General features: G+C 38.7%; 1 protein-coding gene across 1 annotated transcript in view; it reads left to right on the top strand.

Moving 5' to 3' along the window:
- Positions 1–21,550, top strand: part of Smurf2 (SMAD specific E3 ubiquitin protein ligase 2) — a 99,575-nt gene that overhangs the window by 62,508 nt on the left and 15,517 nt on the right. The window contains exons 8-12 of the mRNA XM_028780536.1: positions 2,193–2,395; positions 4,935–5,019; positions 9,354–9,512; positions 14,663–14,858; positions 17,201–17,304. Of these exons, the coding sequence (XP_028636369.1) occupies positions 2,193–2,395; positions 4,935–5,019; positions 9,354–9,512; positions 14,663–14,858; positions 17,201–17,304 (747 nt within the window). The remainder of the gene's footprint in view (positions 1–2,192; positions 2,396–4,934; positions 5,020–9,353; positions 9,513–14,662; positions 14,859–17,200; positions 17,305–21,550) is intronic.

The raw sequence follows: 21,550 nt of genomic DNA, 5'->3' as shown, positions 1-21,550 counted from the left end.
ATATATATATATATATATATATATGTATGTATGTATATACTCCTAAATAGAAAAATACAACTTACTCAGTCCATATACTGTTATTTGTATGCATGTTTTTAAGACTGACTATTTGGTAATAGATAGCCAACTGATATGTTCTTCCCTAGGGAAGACTATTTCTCCTGCTATCAGCATTCATTAGTTGCCTCCATTTCTTTGTTTAGGCTGAGGTGTCATGAACTATTGTATCCTTTTTTAAAAAAAAATCCTCAGTTCAAAGTTACATTTGTTTCTCATACAAGCTGCCTAAGGTACCAGTTAAGCTGACGAACCTATTTTTATTATAACAGCATAGATGAATTTATACTTAATGTCAGTGTTTAAGTGAAGCCTGCTTTCCTTTAACTCATCTTTAATTTCCACATGTACGTAAAGCTTTTTTTCCTCTTAATAAAATAATAGTTTGAAATTGAGCTTTTGGGGCTGGAGAGAGTTTTGATAGGTAAACGCACTAGCTGCTCTTACAGAGGACTCAAGTCTGATTCCCAGCATCTACGTGGTGGTGTATGGTTGTCTGTATCTCCAGTCCCAGGGCATCTGATGTCCTCTTCTGGCAAGGGACTAAACACTCATATGATGCACACATACTGACAAAATACCCACATAGAGATGGGTATTTTAAAAAAGAGCTTTTAATTTAGGTGTGATGGCTTACACTTCCAATCCCATTGCCCAGGAGGCTGAAGCAGGAGAATTGCTAGGAAGTGAGACTCTGCATCAAAAAAAAAGAAAGAAAATGAATTTTTGGGCTGGAAATACAGCTCAGTGGTAGAGAACTTTCCTAGCCTCAGTGTCACCCTAGGTTTCCTACCTAATGCTATCAAAGCAGGAACAAAACCAGTTGTTTTTGAAGGTTACTTTAGAGAACAGAAATTCCTTGATGAGACAGATTAGCTTCTTTATTTGATAACACTTATTAAGGTACTATTTATTACTCCTTACTTGTTAATAACAGAGTGGTATGGCTATTATTTTTTTAATATTGTCCAAAGGCTTTATATAATTAGAAATGCTCGATAAATAAGATGCCCATACAATTGGAGTTGTAACCCAGTATCTAACTCTATGATATAAGTCTTTACCCAGGACCGTCCTGGACACAAGCATGGTTCTCCATAGCTCCTACCTCTCCTTATTTTCCTAGCTCCTGATATGGCTATTGTAATAGAGAATAAGCCACCTAAACTTCCCTCCTTCTAGGAATATGTAGAGGACAGTGAACAAAAATACAAATGTAAATAAATACCAGAGATAACTTATTGCTGCATTGAGGAACTAAGGCAGTGTACAGTGCTTCTTGACTTAATGATTGGGATTCTGTCCAATGAAGTTAAAAGTGAAAACATTATGTTTAATATGCATATTTTATTACATGTAGCTTAACAATGAGGTATGCTATAGAATAGCCGTTACTTACCCTCCTGATGAGGAAGTTGACTGGAGCTGTAGCTTGCTGCTGTTACCTAGTAGTTTGATGATCTCTATACCATGTATATCTATCACTCACTAGCCCTGAAAAACAAAATTTTAAAGTACACTTTTGACTAACTGCTAATGGCTTTTGACTATTATAAGGTCAAGAAATGACCAATTGAGAGCTGTATGTGGTGGCTCATGCCTATGGCCCTGGCTCTCAGAGGCTGAGGCCGATGGATTGCTGTGAATCATAGCCAGCCTGGACTAGAGTGTGTTCTTTTCCCAAAAAAATAAAACCAACAAAACTTCTAAGTTGTACCATTATAAGTTGGGAACTGTTTGCTGACAAATTGTAGGGCGAGTTCTTTGCATTAGAAGATCAATGTTAAGCATAAACTGTTTTGAGTGACAGAGAGCCATACCTAACAAGAGGTACTGTTTCTGAGGACTAAAGGTCACATGACTTGGGCAAATTAAAGGAGTAGAGGTGAAAAGTCCTGTGGGAGGGAAAATGGTGGAAATCAGGTCTAAGTCCTGTGCTTAAGTGACCAATTAGCACACGTACGAGAATGTATGGATATTTTAAAAACTTAATTGAAATTGTGTTTTTTTTTTAATTCATCTCGTTTTCTTGCCTGATTTACTATATTTTCACTATAGTGTATATATTGTCTAGAGACCTCTGGTTTTGCTTTCTAAATTGGTGACTTTTTTCCCTTGTCACTTTTCAATAGACCGGCGTCAGAATATTCTAGTCCTGGCAGGCCTCTTAGCTGCTTTGTGGATGAGAATACTCCAATTACTGGAACAAATGGTGCAACGTGTGGACAGTCTTCAGACCCCAGACTAGCAGAGAGAAGAGTCAGGTCCCAGCGACATAGAAATTACATGAGCAGGACACACTTGCACACTCCCCCAGACCTGCCAGAAGGCTACGGTACGGCAACAACAGGGGGACAGTCACCTTGCTTTAAGAACCTCAGAGAACTATTTGGGTTTCTTTCTTTTTTTTTTGTTTGAGACAGGATTTCTCTGTGTTGCCTTGATTGTCCTGGAACTCTCTCTGTAGACCAGGCTGACCTCCAACTCAGAGATCTGCCTGGCTCTGCCTCCTGAGTGCTTGGATTAAAGGTGTGAGCCACCGCCGCTCAGCTAGGGAACTAACTTTTTAAAAAATTGTTGTCTGTTTTGAGATATGGTCTTTACAGTCCAGGCTGCCTCACAGTGCCCTTGAACTCCTGGTATTCCTTTCTCTGCCCACTCACCACACAGTGGGGTTATAAGTGTGTGCCACCACACTGTACTTTAGAATACTAACATCTGAAAGTTAATTAGGCCTGGGGATGCTAACCTGATCAAGGCCCTGTGTTCATCTGTGAAATGATCATAGGAGAAACATACCACACTAGACAGTGGAGGGGGGTTCATCAAGGTTTAGGGATTCTATGTGAAAGTAAGTATAATCTCCAATTTTAAAAAGTCTGTAATGATTAGAAGGCTCTCTAAGCAACAGTTAGTGAAGGTTTATGAACCTTAGCCTGTATGCTCATCTATAATAAAATGTGGTAGATACAAATCACACAGTTATTGTAGAAAGCTTATGGAATGAAATGAGACTACTTTGCAAGCAGACACTATACAAAGGAATAGCAGTGCTATTGTACAGGCTCATCTTAGACCTCTAGTGTGATTTTTGGGACAGATACCGACTTCCTTTTCTGCGTAATACTATAGATGTTATGATAGTGACACCTAATGACCAAGATTGGGAATTACATTTTGTAAGTAATTTTACTCTTACTGTAGAATTTATATAAAAACTATTTTGCAAACAAATAATTATAGTTTTATTTTTAAAATAAATTTTAGCCTCTTATTTTGAAAAAAGTTTCATCTCACTGCTATGTCCCATCAGTTGGCTTGCCGTGCAGTGAGCAATTCCAGCATGGGAAACGGACCTGCCTTTGCCTTGACACCAATCATGTTATTTAACCTCTGAGAACCTAGATTTAGCCTCTGTAAAATGTGAGGAATAATAGTAACAACCATGTAGGTTTGTTGCAAGAAATGACATATAATCTCCAATGCAGTACCTATGTTTGACATAAAAAGAAAGTGTTAATTTCTGTGGAGTTTTTCAGCCAGGTTATTTGGAATAAAGGGTAGTTATATTTCTACCATGTGTGATTTGAGTTCAGATGTTCTTTTATAAGAATAAAATGGGGCCAGGCAGTGATGGCGCATGCCTTTAATCCCAGCACTTGGGAGGCAAAGGCAGATGGATTTCTGAGTTTGAGTCCAGCCTGGTCTACAGAGTGAGTTCCAGGACAGCCAGGGCTGCATAGAGAAACCCTGTCTCGAAAAACCTGAAAAAAAAAAAAAAAGAATAAAATGGAAGTAAAGTAGCTACCGAGCCTGAAATTATTGCAGCTGTTGTCAGTTTTGGGTTTTTTCTTAGTGTTTGGGATTGAAGGCAGGTAAATTGTCAGTGAACTTCTTCTGGCCCTTGAAGCTGTCCTTAGGTGGAACTTGTTCATTGACTTCATTGCAGATCTATAGATACAGTATGCTGTGGTGTCAGCAGTGGCTTTATTATCTTATACATTGACATTCTCATTGTGTTTTGTTAAAATGAGTTTCCATGCAAAAGACAACAACTGAAACGTAACACTTGAAGAAGCTCTTTTACTGTCTTTTCACCTCAGCTTCTCTACGTCCTTCCAGGCTTTGAGCTCATCATAATTTTTTTTTTCTCCCCTCAGTGCATGAATTTCCATTGTGCTTTTTAAATGAGTTTTATGACTATGTGATGTGTTTTGTTTACACTAGGGTCTCTATTTTATACCCTAGATAGCCTGGAGTTTTGACAGGTAGTCCAGGCTAGACTTGGACTTGTTATCTCACTGCCTCTGCCTCCTGCATGCTGAGATTGCAAGTTTGTGACACCTTGCTTGCAGTCCAGGAAGAATCTTGATATATCTTTGTTAAGAAAAGAGAAATCACAAATTTGGGTATAAAATTGCCATAGTAAAAAAAAAAAAAAAATCATTAGCCTAAAAGTATTTCAAAAATTTTAAAAAGCTCTGTTGAAACATTCTTTAAAGTGGCTAGCCTCTTTCTCTGAGTTATCTGTTTGCTTTTGGGGTACTGACTATATACCACACCTCCATTTATAAAATTGTTTCCAGAGATTGAACAAATGATTTATTTTGTTTTGAGACAGGTCTTACTAAGTAGTCCTGATTGTCTTAGAACTCACTATGTAAACCAGGCCTGCCTCAAAACTCAGAGATCTGCTGTCTGAATAAATAATTTATGAAGCTTTTTTTTTTTTTTTTTTTTTTGCTTAGAAAATAAACTGGCAATTTTGAGATTGGGAGATTTTTAATCCTATTAGAGTATTTATTATCCATTGTAATGGTGTTTGATTGAATATGAAAAACTGAGTATGTTTTCACTATTTCTTTATTTTACAGAACAGAGGACAACGCAGCAGGGTCAGGTATATTTCTTACATACTCAGACGGGTGTGAGCACGTGGCATGATCCACGAGTGCCTAGGTAAGACCATATCTTAAATATTACTGGTTTTTGTTTTTGGTTTGTTTGTTTTTTGTTTTTTGTTTTTTTGAGACTAGATCTTACTCTGTAGCTCTGACCGGCCTGGACTTCTTATGTAGACCACACCGGCCTCAAACTCATAAAGATCCACCACCTAAGTGCTGGGATTAAAGGTGTGAGCTACTGTTCTTGGTCCTTAAGTCCTCAGCACACCAACCATGACTATCCATTTCACCCAGGATTTTTCTCATTTAAAAATAATTAACTTCTAGTGAGACAGGGCTATAAACAAAAGAAACAAATAAATAAAAATTAACTACTAAAAGCAGTTTATATAAAAGTTTGGTTCCTCCTGATAGTGTTTGAACTTGACACTTAGAAGTCTCGATACTATCTATGGTCTGACCCTAGCTCCCTGCTAGTCTTGGACTCCTTTCTCTTCAGCACCCCTGCTAAAAAGTGTGGAGCAAAATATGTATCTGTAGACTCTGAAAAAGTAATGTCAGGAACAGCATACAAGCATACCCTTTTAAAAAAAGGGCAGTGGGGATGGAAAGAGCAGTGGGGACGGGGAAAGCAATAGACGCTGCACATCGTCATCACATGCAGTGTAATGCAGTGTAATACAGTGTAATACAGTGCAATGCTAGCGCTTGAAAGGCTGAGGCAGGAAGAATGAAGGGAGGATGGTGCATAGTCACTGCCGTTTACCACCTTAACTATTGGTGTTCTGAGATGTGCTCCTTGGTTTTACTTAGGCTAGTCATGAGCTCCTCTACTAAAGTGTTTCTCCCTCAGTCTCCTGAGTGCCCACACTGCCCAGTGAGCTATTATAATTTTGAGTACTTTTATTATTGCAAATAATGAGGTTTTCAGACATTAGTTATTTTGAGTTATTTTTTAGTGAGCTGTATACTAAGTACCAAGAAGTCTAGCCAAATCTACAAAAAAACCTTGCATTTTAATTGGAATCAATTTTGTGGTGTACACATTTATGTAATGAGGTTTTATACACGATATACCAGTCAGATCCAAAAAACAAGGCAAACTGTTTGTGGGGGAAGCAGGGAGATCAAGAAATCTTCCTAAAGCTTATATCCAAACCTCTTTTATGTAGTTGAATCAAAAACAGATGGGACTGACTGGGCTGGGGTTGCTTTGATACTGTGTCTTAAAAATAAAATAACTATAATGAAAACATTTTACTTTGTTAGAGAGTTTAGCATTAGAAGCTTTTGAGGGTGACAACCCAGAAAATGTGCTGTCATTAATTAGTCTACCAAGTTTGCCATTTCTGTGTCTCCACAATTGTAGTGTTCTCTCCTCTCTCCCTCTCTCTTAATAAAACGAATAATTTTTAAAAAACAGTAGTCGAGGAGGAGTTTTATTATTTTTATTTTTAAGTTCACTGAAAGAAAGCTTTAGGCCAGCCTAGCAAACATAGTGAGAGTCTGTCTCAAGTAACAGCACAGGTTTTATGTGGAGCAATGACATCTATGTTTGAATAAGACATTAAATTAACAATGCCCTGTATTATTTTTCTTTGTCTATATGCCCCAATTATCTTTAAAAGTTGTAGTTTGTCTTTTGATTTGGAGCATCGTTCAGCAAATGGGTCTCTTTTAAGGGAGGTTATTTTCCGTTTTATATGCTTAAATCAGGCATTAAAAACCCTGGATAACTCTGCTGAGTCTCTTTAAAGACACCAGTAAAGAAGTATAGTGGGCTTCTTTAAAGAGCTTGTCTATGATGGAACTCTGAGTTTAAGGGCAGCCTGGTCTACTAGTGGAGTTCCTGTACAGCCAGGACTACACAGAGAAACCCTGTCTCAAAAAACCAAACCATAACAAAAACAAAAGGAGGAAGAAGAAGAAAAAGAGCTTGTCTGTGTAGTGTATCCAGCTTAGCTCTGCTTAAAGATGCCCACAGTCCTCCAATAGCCAGTGTCTTAGAAGTCCTATGTGGTAATGGTTTGTAGCTCTCTTTAATTCCTGTAGTTCATTCTGTTCCATACTGACTGAAGTCTTGAAATGTAGACTTGTATTGTTTTGTATAAAGCTGTCCAACTTTTCATTTTTAATTAATTTTTCTCCACTTGAACATAAAAATCATTTCTGATGTTTTATTCTTTTAATTGATACTTTTAATTGTCACTGTAGATTTATACATGCTAAGTAAAATTATATAAATTTTAAAATATAAAATGTAAATATGTAAATTCTATATTATATCAATAGTAGAATTGTCCTTTGGTTTTTGTAATTGTTTTCTACCACTAAAAGTTTGATCTAAGAAAAGCCACTTGTTCCTTTTAAATAATCTTTTCTCGATAACAATTTTGTGCAATTATATGCCTCTTTTGTTATTTTTATGTTCCTTTTAAATCTGCAGTGCTAGAGTTCAAACCCAGGGCTTGTACATGCAAAGCATGCACTTTATTGTTTAGCTTTTATCTCCTGTTGTTCATATATCATTTTTATACCAGATAGTTTGTTTTTAAATTTTTATTCATTTTGTGAAAATGATTTTTTTTTGTTTTGCCTGCATGTATATCTGTGTACCACATGCATGTCTGGTGCCCATAGAGGCCAGAGAAGGGATTGGATTCCCTAGAACTGACATTACAGATGGTTGTGAGCTACCTACCATGTAGGAGCTGGGGGTCAAACCCAGTTCCATTGGGAGAGCCCCCAGTGTAACTTAACCACTAAGCCATCTCTCCAGCCCTTGTATAACCATCTTAAACATCATACCCTATATTCTCTTTATGGTTTCTTTTAGTTAGAGCTCTAATTCTGTGGCTTACTGTTTATAGTAGCTATCACAATGTGGTCACTTCTAAAGTCTTTATTGACCTTAGGCTGTGTAAGGTTCTTTCTTGAATTTGGTGTGTTATGTTATATTGTTTTGCTTGATTTTGAGGTAGGTTCATTATGTAGCTCTGGTTGACATAGAATACACAGAAATTCACCTGCTTCTGCTGGGTTTAAAGGTGTGTGTGTGGTTTGTTTTATTTTGTTTTGTTTTTTTAGATGACACAATCTTGGTATATAGCTCAGGCTGTGCTTGAACTTGCTATTCCTATTTCCTCAGACTGAGTGCTGGGATTACTGTTATATGCCACCATACCTGGTGTGTTACTTGATCTTTATTAGTTGGCATTTTTTGGACCTAAGATGGGAATTTGGGAAGTTCTTCTAGAATTGCCTCACCCTTTTGAGCACTCAGCTTGAGAAGTGCTAGGACTTCTTCCCTAGTCTTGGTGCTGACCTCCACCTCCCCAGCTGCCACTCAAGTTCCACATGAGGGATCCAGCAAGGAGTCAGTTCTCTGTTGAACAGAACCAAGTCAGTTCTTTCTTGTTATGAATTGAGGGTTCGCAGAGCTTTGCTTTGCCTCTTCTGTAGTGGTTTTCAAGCTTTAGTTGTTCTGCAGCAGAGGAATGTCCAGGATCATTTTAAGCAGAAAACGGAATCACTATTTGAAGAAATCTCCAAGAGCTGGAAATGGCCTCAGTGGACACTGTACATCTTTGCCAGCAGCCTCCAGTAACTTGGACACTCTGGATGGGATGGTCTCTTCCTGTAGAAGGTGGTGATATAGCAGGACAGAGGATGAAAATCTGCAGTGCTGGACAAGATTGGGGAGGGCACCCTAGCCCACCAACCACCTCAGTGTGTTCAGCTGTGTTCTGTATGATCCTGTACATCCTTACAGTGTGTGATACAGTAACAGTGGTCCTTGTCTGTTAAAAATACTTGAGCTTTTCTTAAGTATCCTTACCAGGTTTGTCTTCATGAAGTTTATAGACTTCAAAATTTAAAACAACATAGTTATTTTGTTTAAAAAAATGTTATGATTATTTCCAGGATCAGGATTTTAGTAATGTTTCCAGTTTTGCTTTGTTGGAGAACATACAATCACTCATTGCATGCACATTTGTTTACACCAACTTTATGATATAGTAAGGAAAGAAAATAATGAATAGAAATTTCTTATATTATTGATGCTTATAAAACAATACTTTCTGTCAAACAAATTTGAAGTGTAGTTTATGTTGGCAAGTAGTGTGATTGCTCTGTATGAATTTAAAATGTGTATTCCATTAAAGCCTAGGAACTTACTAAAAGCCAGACTGTGTGATAAGTTCTGAGCTATTTAGGGATTGGGTGTTGAATGGGAAGCCATTGGGAATTAAAGATTCCAGCTGAGCATCTCAAGTTTCTGAAACAATACATTTTCTCAGACTTCATGGAATTGTTCTGTGTTACATACACTTGCTTGGGTCAGCAAGCCCAGTAATGAGGTATTTCTGTTGTATATTTGTTTTGCAGGGATCTTAGCAACATCAATTGTGAAGAGCTCGGTCCTTTGCCTCCTGGATGGGAGATTCGCAATACCGCAACAGGAAGAGTTTATTTCGTTGACCATAACAACCGAACAACACAATTTACAGATCCCCGGCTCTCTGCTAACTTGCATTTAGTTTTAAAGTAAGTTTTAAAGCAGTACATGTGAAAATATTGTTCTAAACAAGAGGACATATATGTGCTTTTTATAATGTGAAAGAATATGGACTCTCTTAAATTTACAATATTGATTTATATTTATGATGAGTTCTCAAGGGATAGTCCAGGCTGGCCTTGAATTACTAGTGTAGCCTAGCAGCTCTTCCTGCCTCTGCTTCTTCAGTGTTTGGATTGTAGACATGAGCCACCATGCCTAGCTATAATTTACTTTTACTGATCAGAGTGTATGAAAGAAAATGAGATATTTTACTTTGAAGTAGAACATATCTTACTTACTCTGCTTAAACAGGAGCCAGTACTAACTGTTAGGAAGAGGTGTGCGTGAGAGGTGCTTGGGCAAGAAGGCCGGTTACAGAGGCCGTAGCTTGACCAGGAGCTGAGACTGAGCAGGCTGATCCTGTGCTGCCATTCAATCCATACACCTGATAATAGTGACTGACAACCATCTCAGTAGCACATTCTGTGTGTAAAGTGTTGTTCTTTGTTCCTTGCATGTATTAACAGTTTCTTCCTGGTAAATAATATATTTATTTCTACAGATGAGGGAACAAGCAGAGGTTGACTTTCTGTAATTTTCCCAGCGTGAAGTTCTACTAGATTCAGACCTGTCCATCCTTTGGTTTCTGATCATGTCTGTACTGCATGGTTTTTGTACCATATTTGCATCCTTTTCTTTGATTTTCTCTCTAGTTGCCTGTTTTCTGCTAACCTCATTACTTACTGGCATTGCCTTCTGAGGAAGCAAGGGAGGAAAGGGAAGGGGAAAGGATGCTTCATCATCGGGAAAGTAGCAGTGTTTCTTTGTCACCAGTTCTGGTAAAGACACTTGGGTAGTGGTAGAACAACAGACCATGGCTTCTTTGAATCCTGACAACAAAGTTGTCATATCCACAGAGTGACTCAATTTAGTGTCTCTAAATAAATACTACCTGCTCTGTTTTCTTCATTCATTAGTGTATGCAATAAATACTGTGTTAAATGTTAAAATAAAACTAAGTAATAGAGGTCAGGGATGACTTTGGGAAATATTCTTGCTTCATTCAGTCTAGGGGTAGATTCAATAGGGTAAATTAAACGAGAGCTAGCTACCACTTGTTTAGAATAATACAAAAAACATGTAATATGTGTTTTTGTTGCTTCTTTGAAAATTTTTTACGGGGGTTTTCTCTTTCCCCATCCCCCACCTGCAACAGGGTCTTCTTGATTTGGCTATTCTAGAACTCACTATGTAGACCAGACTGACTTTGAACTCAGAAATCCACTGGCCTCTGCTTTCCTAGTGCTGGGATTAAAGGCATGTACCACTATGCCCATCACTTTGAATATTTATGATTGCCCTGTCAGACTCATTATGGTGATAGACCTTTTTATTGTGACTAGGTGCTAAAACCTCAGTTTTAAATGAAATCCCAAAGTATTTGCAAACATTAGAAGAAATGGCAGGAAACCATGGACTTTTAATCTATACATTACAATCTACAACCTAGGTAACAGAATAATACAGTGTGTAGCCTATCCCTTGATTAACACTGCTCTGGGGCACTAACATAATGGTAGAATCAAAGCATCATAAAATGTTTTTAGTGCCGTGAGATGGGTCACTGGAGTAAAGGTGCTTGCCACAAAGTCTGAGTTGGCTATCTGAGACTCACATGGTAGAAGGAGAGAACCAACTGCAGGTTGGCCTCTGACCTCCCTGTGGACACAATGGCATAGCTGTGCAATAAATAAATAAATAAATAAATAAATAAATAAATAAATAAATGTAATAAAGTATTTTTATTTTTCCTGAGTAGTAAAGTCAGTTTAGTCTGTTACTAACATCCTGTGAGTACTCGCGAACCCTTGGTACTGACTTTATTTACCCGTTTGTTCACCCTCCCTGGCCTTGATTTTCTTATGTAATATCCCAGGAAAGGCATGGGCCTAAAAACTTGGTTTTGTCTTCTTAACACCATATCTTCCCATGTAGTTCTGTTTAGTGTGTTGTGCATCTTGCTTCTTAAGAAACTATACTAAAAAAAAAAACAAAAAACAACAAAAAAAAAACCTTTCAGTAGCTAAAAGAATCAAAATTACAAATGTGATGATATTTTTTGTTTTGGTGGGGTTTGTTTGTTTTATTTTGAGGCAGGGTTTTACTATGTAGACCAGGCTGGCTTTGAACTTATAGAGATCCTCCTGCCTCTGCCTCCTGAGAGTGCTGGTTTCAAAGACATATGTCACCACAACAGGCCTATCATGATATTTTAAATTGTATTTTGTTGTGATAATTTATTTGGAGATAAGGTTTAGCTTTGTTATGTAGGTCTGTTGAAACTGGTCTTATAATCTAGGTTGCCTTTGAACTTTTTTATTTTCCTACCTCAGCTTCACAAGTGCTAGAGTCTTTAATTTTCTTTTTCTAACTATTCATGTGGTAAGCTTATTCTTGTGTGTATTATTTTGAGACAGGGTATCATGGAGTTGCCTAGGCTGGTCCTGAACTCACTCTGTGGCCTTAGCAGCCCTTGAACTTGAGATCCTGTGCCTTAGGTAGCCTACATCACCAGGCCTGACTTGAATTATTGTTACCTTATTTGATAGCACTAATTGACAGGATCTTTTTTTTTTTTAAGATTTATTTATTTTATGTATATGAGTACACTGTAGCTGTCTTCAAACACACCAGAAGAGGGCATCAGATCCCATTACAGATGGTTGTGAGCCACCATGTGGTTGCTGGGAATTGAACTCAGGACCTCTGGAAGAGCAGTCAGTGCTCTTAACCACTGAGCCATCTCACTAGCCCAATCGACAGGGTCTTACCCTGGGAGCCTGATGCTTTGCTGCCCTGTGCACCCTCATCAAACATGCCTAGGCCAACGAGTTCCCAGTAGTCATAACCTGGCTCCTGTGTAAGTCCATTATGCATATCTTGTGCATAAGTGTTCTACAGGATATTTTATGTATGATATGTGTCTGTAATGTACATTGCAATATTATGTGAAATGTATGATCTACATATGGATGATAGAACCTACCACTCAAGTGTCATGCCAATGAAAACACCAAATAAACATTGAACAGTGACAAATAAAATCGACAGGGTCTTAGAGGATCCCACTGTGACCTTAAATTTACTATGTAGCAGAGGATGACCTGGCCCCTTATATGGGGTGCCATGCCTGGCTTGTAATGTGGTTTTTATTCCTTTGTATAATTTTTAAAACCCATACAGTTAGAGAGGGAAAGAGGAAGGGTGGGTGAGTATCTCTGTGATAAAATATGTTCTTGGAGTAAATACTTTGGCTGTTATCCAAATAATAAAATCTTGTAGTTTAACTATTAGTATGACTTTTATGGAGCTCTTATGTATAGATTATATATAACTTTAACAAACATTTATAGATTGCTTTGATTCTAAGGGGTTTTTTGTTTGTTTGTTTTGTTTTGTTTCTTCCTGTTTCAACATTTTAGGCAGTGAGGGGGAAATGTAGATTGTTATACAAATCATGTAGAGGGCAATTATCTGAGCCAGAAAAAAATAGAGTAGGCAAGTTAAATTTTAGAGTGCAGTCTTGAATTATACTAAAAGAGTTGGGAATTACTTTTTGAGAGAAGCAGTGGGAGCAGTTGGCTATCAGAAGTCTGCAGTAGGCTTGTGTGTAGTGTGCACGTTGAGGGCAGCCTGCAGTTGTATTCTGGGTACTGGAACCTCCCTCAGTTCTCTCCTTTAGGGTCCCTCCTGAGATACTGTGGTTACTCCCTGTAAAGGGATATTTTTGATGTAATGCAGTTAAATTGTTCCAATGTTTAAGGCCTCACCATATAATCTATAAATGTCAGGATACAACATTATTAAACTATTGCAAAATATTGTCATTAGGACTCAGTAAGTCACCTAGCCAAGGATACATAGCCTTTGTCCAAATCCCCTTTTTGAAAAAGAATATTGTGGAGCTGGAGAGATTGCTCAGTTAAGAGCACTGGATGTTCTTCCAGTGGGCCTGAGTTCAATTCTCAGCAACCACATGGCTCACAACCGTTTGTAATAGGATCTGATGCCCTCTTGTGGTTTCTCTGAAGACAGCTACTTATATACATAAAATAAATACATCTTTTACAAAAAGAAGAAAAGAATCTTGCTTGAAAAGCAACTTTGTACATCTAGCCCTCACTTCATCAGCAAGAAAAATGGAGCCTCAGCTTTCCCAGAGGTACATAAAAGGCGCTGCAGCTGGCCTTTGTCCTCAGCCTGACTGGAGGGCCTTTTCTCCCTTCCTTTGCCTGTTTTCACCCTTTATGACTATGCCTGATGTTTTTAATACTATGACAGAAATTCTACCTTATGCCAGGTGGTGGTGGCACATGCCTTTAATCCCAGCACTTGGGAGGCAGAGGCAGGTGGATTTCTGAGTCCGAGGCCAGCCTGGTCTACAGAGTGAGCTCCAGGACAGCCAGGGCTACACAGAGAAACCCTGTCTCGAAAAATCAAAAAAAAAAAAAAAAAAAAAAAGAAAGAAAGAAAGAAAGAAATTCTACCTTATAATTAAAGGAAACTTTTAAAAGTAACCATGAACAAAGATTACTGAATCTTTTCTGTTTGTCAGGCTTACCTATTTCAAGAAAATAATTTGCTTGATAAGGACTCTGAACATTGTCAGAGGCCTTGCAGGCAGCAAGTTGGCATCTCCACTGTTTTCTGACCAGTCCTGACATCATCGCTTATATAACCACCCCATACATGCCTAGCATAGCTGAGGAGACAGGCTGCTTCACTGGCTTTTTATTTTTGTGGTTTAGACAGAATCAGGTGTAGGAGGAAAGTTCTCCACTGAACTGCCAGTTTAGGCTTCTGTTTGGTTCTTCCAGAAAAACAAACTCTAGATGACGGGGCGCTTGGCACATGGCCCGAGCTTTAAATTAGGTGATGGGATGATGTGGAAGAAGTGGTATCTGAGGACTTCTTAGTATCTGCATAAGGCTTTATGAATAGAGCCTCAGTAACCAGTTCTGCCTCATAAGGCTTAGACATTGATAGATTTCTCTTATAGGCTGATGCTGATTTAAATGTAGAATTGCAGTCTTGTATGTTCTAAAAGTACTTTGGTAACATTTCTGTTTATTTCCAGTCGTCAGAACCAGTTGAAAGACCAACAACAACAGCAAGTGGTGTCGTTGTGTCCCGATGACACTGAGTGTCTGACAGTGCCAAGGTACAAGCGAGACTTGGTTCAAAAACTAAAAATCTTGCGGCAAGAACTTTCCCAACAGCAGCCTCAAGCTGGCCACTGCCGCATTGAGGTGTCTAGGGAAGAGATTTTTGAGGTAAATATTTAAGCCTTAATTCCAGTTAGAAGAAACTTAAATTTAGTGATTTGCTCTTTTTTTATTTTGTTTTGAGACAGTCTCACTATGTATCTCTGGCTAGCTTGGAACTGTTTATTTTGACCAGGATGTTTTCAAACATCTGCCTCTGACTCCCTCCTTAAAGACTGGGATTAAAGGCATGCACTATCATGCATAGACTTTGTTTTACTCTTTTTTTTATTAGTTCATTTATTTAAGTGTATATTTTTTAAATGTATGAGTGCTCTGTATATACAGAAGAGAGCACAGGATCCCATTACAGATGGCTGTGAGCCACCATGTGGTTGCTGGGAATTGAACTCAGGACCTCTGGTAGAGCAATCAGTGCTCTTAACCACTGAGCCATCTTTCATTGGAGTAAAAATCTTCTCATTTGCTGCTGCTGCTTCTCCTCTTCCTCTTCCTCCTCTTCCTCCTCTTCCTCCTCCCCTTCCTCCTCCCCTTCTTCTTCTCCTTCCTCTTCCTCTTCCTCCTCTTCCTTCTTTTCTCTCTCTCTCTCTCTCTCTCTCTCTCTCTCTCTCTCTTTCTCTCTCTCTCTCTCCACGGTCTCTCTCACTTCCTCTGTCTGTCTGTCTGTGTGCGCACACGTGTGTTTCAGAGAGAGAGTTTCTCTGTGTAGCCCTGGCTGTCCTGAAACTCACTCTGTAGACCAGGCTGGCTTCAAACTCAGAGAGATCTACCCCGATGAGCTTTTTGTCCTTGGTTACAGTGTCATTTGTATTTCAAAATGATAAAAAGAGAATGGAAAACACTATATAATAGTAGGTGATCTTGTGCACTGGAAAGATCCAGAGGTCCCAGGTTCCCAGGTTTGGGAGGCAGGGGATTCTTCCTTAGAGACTGCAAGCACACTTGGGCTGGGATCACAGTCATGGCCAAGGCTGCAGTGTTGCAATTTGTGGAGGGAAGTAAGTCTTGAAACAAGAAGTAGATCCTTCTCGTTCTGTGGTCAAGAATATAAAGATTGGAGGCTGGAGAAACAACCCAACTGTTAAAAGTACTTCTTCCAGAGGACTTGAGTTTAGTTATAGCACCATGTCAGATGGCTCACAACCACCTATAACTCAAGATCCAGGGATGCAGTGACCTCCATGGACACCAATACATGCACCTGAGTAAAAATAAAAATAATCTTTAATAAGGGGTTGGGAGTGGGGCTGGAGAGATGGTTAAGAGCACTGCCTGCTCTTCCAGAGGTCCTGAGTTCAATTCCCGGCAACCACATGGTGGCTCACAACCATCTGTAATGAGATCTGATGCCCTCTTCTGGTGTGTCTTTAGACAGCTACAGTGCACTCATATACATAAAGTAAATAATTCTTTAAAAACAAAACCCAATCAGGTCCCTAGCCAGAGATTCTTTCTTCTTGTCCATCAGCCTCCAGATAATTTCTTAGGGTGTTCTTCATGACTAAGGCTGTGAAGATTAATAAGGCAGTTTTAGAAACGGTCTTTGGGTTCAAGGCATATATTGGCCATTGGAGACTACAATGGTCACATTGATGTCAGTGCTAGGTACACCAGTAAGACAGCCACCAACATTCATGCATCCATCACCTTAGATAAACTTTCCATTGTCTTGGTACTACCAAGGAAGTGAGACAATCAAATCCCAAGCGAGGTAATAGCCCATTGGCCCAGAGGCACTGGTATTGTGTAAGCACCTGAGTCCAAGAAGTTATTGATGGCCAGTATTGACCATGGCCATCCAGGGCTGCCTTTGATGACATCTCCAAGATCTACAGCTACCCTAGACCTTGAGAAACAGATGTGCTCACCAATTCTTCCTATCAGGAACTACCTGATTATCTTATAATATTCATACTAGGGTCTCTGTACAGAAGAGCCAGGATGCAGCTGTTGGCTACCATAAAGGGATTTTTATACAAGAAAAAGTGAAGTAAGCCCATTTAAAAAAAAAATAGATAAAGGCATGTGACACCACACCTAACTATATAATCGCAGCACTCTGGAATTAGAGACAGGCGGACAGGCGGATCTCTGCAAGATCAAGGCCAGCCTAGTCTACATAGCAATTTCCAGGCCGTCCATAGGCCAACATTATCTACATAGAGAGTTCAAGGCCGGTCTGGGGTTTGTAAGAGTCTGTCTTGACCCTGTCCCCAATATATAGACCCTGTCTATGTGGTTAATATATTATTTTACTTATGTTCTTTTAGAACTGTGATTCTTTTAGTTTCTACTGGTGCCTATGAGTTTTGTGAATTGGAAGAGAAGAAAACTTTTAAATTAGAGGCTAAAGCACCTAATGATGATAGTATATTAAAATTATTTTTCAGGAATCATATCGACAGGTCATGAAAATGAGGCCAAAGGATCTATGGAAGCGATTAATGATAAAATTTCGTGGAGAAGAAGGCCTTGACTATGGAGGAGTTGCTAGGTAAGTACATGAATATCTATTTATTATCCGTTCATTCAATCAATCATTTGTTTTATATATTTATTTATAGTTAATCTGTGTAAGTATTTACCTGTGTGTCTGAATGTGTACCATGTTCATGCAGTGCCTAAGGAGGCCAGAAAAGGACATTGGATTCTGTGGAACTTGAGTTGCAGACTGTTAGAACCACTCTGTGGGTGTTAGGAGCACGGCCCAGGTCCTCTGCAAGGACAGACAGTGCTTTTAACTACTGAACCATCTCTTCAGCCTCCATTTGGATCTTTGTACTAAACAAAATTAAGATATGCCTATAACTTATAACTATCACAAACCTTCAAGTATAAAACTGCCCACTGTTTGCAATACAGATACAATCCCAGTGGATTCATTCACAATGAGATGACAATAACAGAAGTGTAGTTAAAACTCAGGATCGTAGATGCCCTGCAAGACTCTGTAGGGCTGGCTGGCCTGTATTTTTACATCTTCAGTATATCTTGTTTCCTCTGCCTCACTGTCAGTTTTAAACTGAAAGCTGTTTCCCTTGCTTGCTAAACAAGGATGTATTATATTTGCTTACTCATATGTGAAATACATGTATATCTCACAATGGTCTTTAAGAGTATTCTTATAGAGAAGGTATTATATGCTGTTTCTGCTATGTTCTTTTTTTTTTAAGATTTATTTATTTATTTTATGCATATAAGTACACCACCATTGCTGTCTTCAGACACACCAGAAGAAGGCACCAGACCCCATTACAGATGGTTGTGAGCCACCATGTGGTTGCTGGGAATTGAACTCGGGACCTCTGGAAGAACTGTCAGTGCTCTTAACCACTGAGCCATCTCTCCAGCCCTCTGTTACGTTCTTAATCATACATTGAATCCAACTTATTTTCTATGGCATGTATGCTGTGAGGATTTTTTCAGGTGTGACATTTACTTTACATGAATGTAGGAGACCCACAGCCCTGGACAGAACTATTGTAAGGACTGCTAAGTACTCTTGGTTCTCCTATTCTAAATCCAGCCTAAGTAAACTGTTTTCACCAAGTCCTATAATTGTTAGTGCCGCTTGTGCTTACCAGGCTTTACCTAAAAATGTGCGCTTTGTGAACTTTCTTTACTTTATAGTTCTTTCATAACTTTTATGTGGTTTTATAGAATTTTAATATTTGTGTCTGTTTAGGTTATTTCTTTTATTAAAACTTACAAGTTAAACTATAACTATTATTTTTCTCCTCTTTCTCTCTAGCCCCTCTCATGCCCTCTCAAATTAATAGCCTCTTTTTATTTATTATTGTTACATATATATTTATATAACTGTATAACTATATAAGTCCAACACAGTGTGAGTATGTTTAGTGTGGTTTGGATGTATATGATTTCAGGCTTGACGAGTTTGTATTGGATAACCAGTTCATACTAGTCTCATCCCTAGGAGAAACGAATTCTCTCTCCCAGCAGTCATTAGTTACCTTTAGTACTTTGGGATTGCGCTCCCATGAGATTTCCTCCGATATTAGCATGTCTGTTGATACTGTCATTTGGGTTTTGTTGAGTAGTCACAGCATTGCAATGTCATGGATGTAGCTCTCCTGTCTTTTCTAGGAGGCATATTTCACAGCAGACTTCCTGCTCCTCTGGCTCTTACAGTCTTCCTGACGCTTTTTCTGAAATCTGCCTTGAACCTTAGGTGAAGAAGTTGTATTGTAGATGTATCTATCCATTGGGGTTGGGTTCCCCATGATCCATTTGTCTCTGAATTATGACCAGTTGTGGTTTTCTGTAATTGTCTCCATTTGCTATAAAGAAAAGCTTCTCTGAAGAAGGATGAGAGTTACACATATCTGTAGGTAAAAAGGTAAATTTTAGAATGAAATTAGGAATTATGCTGATCTAGCAGAATGGTGGTAATTCTGGCTCTTCTAAGATTCCTGACTTCATTAATCTCTGGTAGTTGGGTAGGTTTTTAGTACCATGCATGATTTTCCTCTTGTTGAGTGGGCCTAGTGTGTAATTAGGCAGTTGTGAGTTATCACTAAGACAGGTGTGCCACTATTGTACCTTTTTGCATATCTGGCCATGCTGGTCATTGTTATAGTTCATGGTGTCATAGCTGGATATTGTGACTATTGATTGCATCCCTTCCTTGACACCTTGCATAATACTATGAAAGCAAGACTGTTAGACTTGTCACTTTTGGGTTAGATGCAGCTCAAATCTTCTGAATTCTGTGTCTTGGGCGTACAGTGTTTTCAGGGGTTTACCTTCAACCTCTTGAGAGGCAACCAAAGGCAACAGCAATAGCTTCTATTATTTTGGGAGTCACTTAGATACACTGGCCAACAACTGCAGCAAGGTTTCAAATGCCTGGTATTGGAGTTTTTATAAAGTACTCTAATGGCTCTTCTGAGGAGTATCATCAGCCCAAGTAGCATAACTTTATCTTTCTGTCTACTCCTGTGCTTATATGTATTACATATAATTTTAGGTAAATACAAAATAATATTATTTCTTGGGGTTTTGTCAAATAACCTTGGTGTTATTTATCCCACCTTCCTTTCCAATTAGATTTCCACCGCATTTCCCTTTCTATATCACCTTTATCCTGCTACGTCTCTCTCCAGCCCTCCCCCAACTCCCATGGCCCTTCTTCCTTTCCCAGTTTCTGCAATTACTCCAGGTTATATACTTCTATCTGAAGCTTTGTAGTTAGGAATCACAGAATGTGCAGTGCTTGTCTTTCTGGGTCACCTCATTCCATAGATCTTTTCTAGTTCTATCCATTTGCTGCATAGAGTTTTAGAAAATATCTTTGCATGTAAATTTTAGAACTTTAATTACTATGGGTTTATTTACTCAGAAATTGAATTTCAATGTTAGGAAAACATTTATCTGCTAGTGACAGCTATTGTACAGGTCAGGTGAGTAGTCTTTTTAAAATTACCTCATTACTATAGATGTAGGAAGGATAAATGGCATGCGGAGATGAATGAGTGAGCTGCGTTGTCTGACCTTTAGTTTGTAGTAGATCAAAAATGGTCAGTTTTGCTTCTATGCATAATCTAAACACGTGGGAAAATGAGAACAAAAATTCATCTTTCTTTAAAAAAAAGCATAGATTCACACAACAGCACACAAGCAAAGCATAGCACATTCATCAGGTTTGTGGTGTGCAGTGGAGGCTGTGTGTGTAGAGACACACATCCTGGCTTTGCTCTTCAGTCCATTTTTTATTGTCACATAATAGTAATTTGATTTGACCTTTGTCACATCATAGAATTGTGAAACATTTTCTTTTAATTTGTTAACAGTATTAAGTCCTAGACTAGTTATTTCATTGTCACCAAAATGACAAGCATATTTCATTGAAAAATATGAAGTATTTGCTAAATTGGTAGTAGTGCTATTCATATTGAGGTTTTAAAAGCTTTGATGTCAGCCAAGCATGGTGGTGCACACCTTTAATCCCAGCACTTTGGCAGCAGAGGCAGGCAGAGTTTGAGGCCAGCCTGGTCTACAGAGTGAGTTCCAGGACAGCCAGGACTGTTATACAGAGAAACCCTGTATCCAAACAAACAAACAAACCAAACAAAAACATTGACATACGCTTGAAATCAAGAAAGGTTAGAAAAAGGGGTTAGGTTTAGAACAGGCTTCGGTGGCATCCTGATACTGTTTGAGAGGCGGAGGTAGGAGTATCCCAAGTTCAAGTTGTTCCTGGACTACAGAGTAAATTAAGGCCAGCTTAGGCAAACAAGACCTATCTGAAAGAAACAGAAGTAAGAGGACTGGGGTACAGCTCAGTGGTAGAGCATTTGCCTAGCATGTGTAGAGCTCTATAGTCTATCTCCAGTACACCACAAAGGAAGAGAAGTCGTATGGAGCATGCCCAAAGAATACCAGTGTCCACGTATACCCAAAGCTTTGGGATCTGAATGTGCTTCATGCTTTGCTTTAGACTTTATACCGTAAACGATGATGAGATCGACATTGACACTTCTTTACTAAAACAGTGCTACAGAGCACTCCACTGCCCAAAAAGGAAGATAAATTCATGCTGTGTTATGTGTCTTTCTTGAGACAGGATCTCTGTATATACCCTGACCTTCCTAGAATTTGATAGGTAGACAAGGCTGACCTTGAACTCACAGGGATCTGCCTGCCTATTGTATTATGTATCATTGTGAATCTAGTATGAATCTGTCCTGATAGAAATAGACATTAGATGATTTATTATG

Source organism: Grammomys surdaster, unplaced genomic scaffold (genome assembly GCF_004785775.1).
Source record: "Grammomys surdaster isolate TR1022 unplaced genomic scaffold, NIH_TR_1.0 371, whole genome shotgun sequence".
NCBI classification, from domain to species: Eukaryota; Metazoa; Chordata; class Mammalia; order Rodentia; family Muridae; genus Grammomys; species Grammomys surdaster.
This window is presented reverse-complemented; position numbering and strand designations above follow the sequence as displayed.